A 6,000-nucleotide genomic window follows, 5' to 3' on the forward strand; every position below is an offset into this window, starting at 1 on the left:
CCACGATCGCGGGACAGCACCGGCCACGTGCATGGTGTCTCCCGATGTGCAGCAGGCACATACGGGCCAGCAAAGTCTCTTAAAGGAGCCGACGTACCCGTACGGCAGTTCACACAGGGCTGCCAACCTGCCGCAGTATATGTACGTGAGCCGGTCGGGAAGTGGATAACAATGCATAATTACAGCATAAACACGTACCTGTTATATCTTACTGGAGTCCAGCTTTAATGCATACAGAATGTAATGGGATGAAACACTTTGTTATATAAAGTAGGTTTATTGTGATAAAGGTGTTATCCTTTACATTAAAAACTTTAAAGTTTTTTTTTTTTTTTTTGTTATTATTTGTACTTGTGGCACTTTGGTGCTGCATATAAAACATTACGTTAAAAGCCCTTTCAATATGAAAATCACTTCTTTTTTTTTTTGCAGACCGATGAAGAAAAAATACAAGGTTTGCCAGTGGTGATGCCAGTATTTGACCGGAACTCATGTAGCATACCTAAATCCCAAATATCATTTATAGATTATTTTATTACAGATATGTTTGATGCGTGGGATGGTAAGACATCATTTTCTAATTTTCTTTGAGTTATCAAACAGAACAATTCTTTGTTTAACCACTTGATCTCTGGAAGATTTACCCCCCTTCATTACTAGGCCATTTTTTGCAATATAGCACTGCGTTACTTCAACTGACAATTGCGCGGTCGTGCGATGATATACCCAAATACAATTTATGTCCTTTTTTCCCCAAAAATAGAGATTTCTTTTGGTGGTATTTGATCACTGCTACATTTTTTATTTTTTTTGCGCTATAAACAAAAAAAAGACTGACAATTTTGAAAAAAAAACAATATTTTTTACTTTCTGCTATAAAACATATCCAATAAAAATGACTATTTTCTTCATTCATTTGGGCCAATATGTATTCTGCTGCATATTTTTTGGTAAAAAAATCCCAATAACCGTATATTGATTGGTTTGCATAAAAGTTATAGTGTCTACAAACTATGGGATATATTTATGGAATGTATTTCTTTTTTACTAGTAATGGCGGCAATCAGTGACTTCTAGCGAGACTCCGATATTGACTGACACTGACTGACACTTTTTGGGGACCAGTGACACTAATGCCCTGTACACACGGTCGGACATTCCGACAACAAAATCCGTCAGATTTTTTCAGACGGATTTTGCCCCAAACTTGTCTTGCATACACACTGTCGCACAAAGTTGTCGGAAAATGCGATCGTTCTGAACGTGGTGACGTAGAACACGTACGACAGGACTTTAAACGGGCCAGTAGCCAATAGCTTTCATCTCGTAATTTATTCTGTGCATTCGTGGCACTTTGTCCGTCGGAATTTAGAAGATCGGATTTTGTTGTCGGAAAATTTTACATCCAGCTCTCAAACTTTGTGTGTCGGAAATTCCGACAGAGAAAAAGTCAGATGGAGCCCACACACGATCGGATTTTCCGACAACACGATCCGATCGCCCATTTTCCTTTGGAAAGTCTGACCGTGTGTACAGGGCATTATACAGTGATAAGTGCTAAAAGAAAAAGCACGGTCACTGTACTAATGACACTAGCTGGGAAGGGGTTACCATCAGGGGCAATCAAAGTGTTAACTGTGTGCCTAGTCAGCGTTTGTGTACTGTAGAGGAGGTACTTTGAATAGAGGAAGGCACTGATCCATGTTCCTGCTTTGCAGGAACACAGGCTCAGTGCCTTCCCTACTGACAGAATGGAGACCTGCCTTGTTTACATAGGCAGATCACCGTTCTGGCTCTCTGCCTAATGATTGGCGGGTGGCGGCAGACATCGAGACTGTGGCATCGCCCCAGACCCAGAAGTGCAGGATCACGTACTGAGACGTGATCCTTCGCAGGAGAGCCGCCTTGCCACCGTATGTGTTTTATGGCTGGCAAGCGCTTAAATGGTACTGTGCTTGTTGTACTGTACATTATGGGGTTGATTTAAGGTTTTATAGGCTGTTCGCTCTGCAAGGGAATTTTCCCTTGGCTTAGTGAATGAGGTGAAACTCTGCCGACTTTCATCATCCAATCGTGTGCAAACAAAAATCCTTTTTTTTTTTTATCTTGTGTGCCACTTGGTATTTTTTGCAAAGTGACTTTTGACCACTTTCACTAAGCTAAAGGAAGAAAAAAAAACCCTTACAAAGTAAGCAGCCTATTTGCCTTTAGTAAATGAACTCTTATGTCACTAGAATGATTCGTTGCCACAAACGGCATGGATATCCAGTGTGTTAATGAGTGACACTGATTCCTGTAAGTTTTACTAATCTCAATGTCTGCTTCATTTTCAGCTTTTGCACATCTGCCAAACCTCATACAACACTTAACTGAGAACTACAAGTATTGGAAGTCATTAGATGAGTTAAATTGTAAAAGTCTCAGGTACTCATCTGACTGCAACAAATAAAGGAGGCTCCGTAGCCTCTTGACCTATCTGCACTGTGAACCATTTCCTTGTGGAGTGTTACAGAATAAGGGAAAACTGTATTTCGAACTCTGGATGGAACAATTGTACAGTGAAGACTTGTTCTAAGTCGCCTGTTGATGCCCACATGGAGGCTCGGACTTTAACTCAAAGAGAATAATCTACTGGTGGATGCTCTTATTTCTAAGTTTTTACAACATTTTACACTGGCCACTGATATCCACAAGCAGAAATCTACAGACAATTTTGCAGTTTTAGTATTAGTTGGGACTGTAGAACTGTATCACCTTTTTTTTTTGGTTTTGTTTTTTTAAAGCTTGACTTATCACAGTACTTTCGTTTCAGCAAGACTCTTACTTTACGTAATTTCTTCTGAAATTGTTAAAGCCAGCTACTGTACACACTTTTTGGTACATATATCTATATATATATATGGTACGTTTTCTAGAGAAAGGAAGAATGAATGGGATAGCCTTCCTAATTTCCCACTGATCTGTTTTATGCATACAGGGCTACAATTATGGGTGTAAAACCAATGACTCAGGAAGATAGGTGTTGTTTGCAATAGCATGACACATTTCTTTTTCCTGTTCCAACTTCAGCCTTGTGTTTTTATTCACGCAGCCTCAAAATGCTGTTTAGGAGGTGCTACTGAAGCAACCAGTCATGAAATATTAAATCTAACACCCTCTACACAAATTAGTATGAGATCGGTAGAACACGTTAATCTGAGTGTCAAGGCCAAGGCCATCCCTACCATAGGGCAAGAGTCTTGCATTTGTTGGTCCAGTTGTGGGACTATAGCAGAGTTTTCCCTTTGCTCAAATGCCTTATTACATATTTTCCTAACAGGAAGGGAGCCATGATTAGGAAGATGCGGTGCCTTTTGTATTGCATGTAGCTAGGTTCATAGGACCTAAGTTGTTTCTTTAAATGCAGAATGGGAAAAAAAAAACGCTGCAGAAAATGAAAAACATCACTGATGGTGTAGGGAAACCCTACATCTATATACTACTACAGCAGAAGATTCACATGTCATTGTGCCAGTGAAGTAGGGAAAAGTCACATACATATACTCTCTAATGTACCGATTAAGCCCCATACACACTATCAGATTTTCTGCTGACTTTTTCCTTCAGATTTACCAAAACCATGTAGTAGAAGGGCCTGCCTGATTGCATACAAATTGAAATTCCTAAGGTTTGACCTCATATTATATGGTTTTGGTAAATCTGAAGGAAAAACTCAGCAGAAAAACCGATAGTGTGTATGGGGCTTTAGATTGTCTGCTTAGACACCACCAGACTTTTCTTTTATATCCCAAGTTGTGTGCTTATAGGGCTCTTCTATCCTATAAAAAACAAAAAATCACTGCACTTAGGTGAGACACTAAAGAAACAGAAAGTTGCTAGCACAGAACTTGTGTTACCAAATCAAAAATATATTAACAGTGTAGTGCAGTGCTGCTATTATAAGTATCAGTAAAACAAATCAAATGATGAGTTTGAAACAGCACAATAATTTACACATATGTGAAAAATACATTTTCAAAATATGTCATAATAACCCATACATAGACCAATCTTGACCTAATTAATCATATAGTGCCCATACAAAGTCCTCACAAAAAGAGTGTTGCTGTAATCTACCAGATAAAATCTTACATATATATAATCATCTAAACATATAGCCTGTCCTCTGACAAAATGATCTGTGACGAAACGTGTAAGAAAAGACATTGTCACGCATGCTAGGATGATTTTATTTATGTAAGTGTGCAGTTTTTTACGGGATTATGCTATGGGGCTCTCCTGTGTCTCCTTTCTCTATTTTTAATAAGAAGCAGTTGGGAAGTTATCTCTGATATCTGTTCCTGAGAGGTGATATTCTACTTAGATACATTAACCCTATATCGGTTGATTGACCATATAACCCTATATGTGCTGATTGTCAATATGTTCTGCTAAATCATAGTTGGCATTAACAGAAACATTCTTTGTGAGGACTTTGTATGGACACTTTATGGTGATATGATTAATGAGGCCAAGATTGGGCTGTGTATGGATTATCACATATTTTGAAAATGTCTTTTTTCACATGTGTGTAAATTATTGTGTTGACTTGTTTCAAACTCGCTATTGGATTTGTTTTATTCATACCCATACTTATATTAGTAGCACTGCACTGCCATTTATTCTATAGTTTTCTGCCTTGACTCTGAGGGGCTGTGTTAGCTAATATCATGTCAATCTCTTCCAGTAAAGTAAACCTGTCTTAATGAATTAAGGGGCTGCCATTGCTGACTGCCATCTAAAAATGTTTGTTAACTGCCTGGTAAGCTAACCTACTAGATTCAGTACATTAAGTTACTCTTCTAGAGCAAGTATACAGATCAAAAAAGTCAGAAGTCTTGATGTGCAATACTTATTCTAGGTCTAGTTCAGATAGTATTGAAACATGACAGCCAGGCAACTAGTATTTTTAGAAGCATAACTCAACAATGGAAGCCTCCTAGTTTTTCTCAAAACAGGTTTCCTTTAGGATGAACCTAATAGGGCCCAGGGAAGTAATAAAAGCCCTGGTAAGCAAGTAGGAGTAGGGGTGTGGTCTAATAAAAACTGATTATTTATTGGCAGGCATTAACAATAATCCTGCCCTGGGCCCCCTTGTTTAGCTGATGAGGCCTGGGCCCAGTACAACAGGACCAGTTGCACTACCTTATCGGCGGCCCTGTGTACATTCTGTCCAGGAATGTGCTCATGATATGCCACACATGAAGTTTTACTTTAGAAATCCAATTGCCCATCTCAGGTAATTTTTCTGAATAAAAAAAATGTTTGAGCTAACCATCCCATGAACATTTATAAAAAACGAAAATCTATTTCACTCATTCAAGTGATGATGTATAGAAAACTGCAGTCACCAATCAGAAATCAGCTTTCAGACTAATAAAAAAATTCTAAACTGTCATCATTGATTGGTTGTCATAGATCGTGGCATGCTTGTTCTTTGCATTTTTTGATGAAATTAAATTCTTGGTTGTTGGTTCTCAAACAAAGGGCCAGTTTACTGCCCTTCAGACTTTATGGGGGGGGGGGGGGGCTGGATTGTGGCAGGTGGGGGTAGAAAATGTCCCAGGCCCAGCATCAACATGGCCTAAGGCTTGGTGGTCAGTAGGAGGAGGAGTAGTGCCCTATCATTGGTATTAGTGAAAGAAACAGTGCCCTATTGTTAGTGTCAGTTTAACGAAAATTGCCCCATCATTAATATTAGTCAGAGGAATAATGCCCCATCATTATTTCAGTGGCATGATTTATGCCACACTGTTGGTGTCAGTGGGAGGAATAGTACCTCATATTGTTGGGGGAAATAGTGCCCCAAGGGCCGGATACAGGCTGGCAAAGGGCCGCAGTTTGGAGATAACTGGCATAGAACAAGAATAAATAGAGGCACTACAGTACAAATATTTTATTTAAGTTTGTGTTCTTTTTTTCCTGTTACAGGGCTCACAGCAAGATAACATTCAGATATAT

At 39.0% G+C, this 6,000-nt stretch overlaps 1 protein-coding gene across 1 annotated transcript in view; it reads left to right on the forward strand.

The window, feature by feature from the left end:
• Window positions 1-5,549, forward strand: part of PDE8B (phosphodiesterase 8B) — a 218,345-nt gene extending 212,796 nt beyond the window's left edge. The window contains exons 21-22 of the mRNA XM_077462583.1: window positions 433-562; window positions 2,334-5,549. Of these exons, the coding sequence (XP_077318709.1) occupies window positions 433-562; window positions 2,334-2,449 (246 nt within the window). The 3' untranslated portion in view covers window positions 2,450-5,549. The remainder of the gene's footprint in view (window positions 1-432; window positions 563-2,333) is intronic.
• Window positions 5,550-6,000: the final 451 nt, after the last annotated feature.

Source organism: Lithobates pipiens, unplaced genomic scaffold (assembly GCF_037356315.1).
Source record: "Lithobates pipiens isolate NorthernLeopardFrog02 unplaced genomic scaffold, aLitPip1_a1.2 Scaffold_3, whole genome shotgun sequence".
Lineage (NCBI taxonomy): Eukaryota > Metazoa > Chordata > Amphibia > Anura > Ranidae > Lithobates > Lithobates pipiens.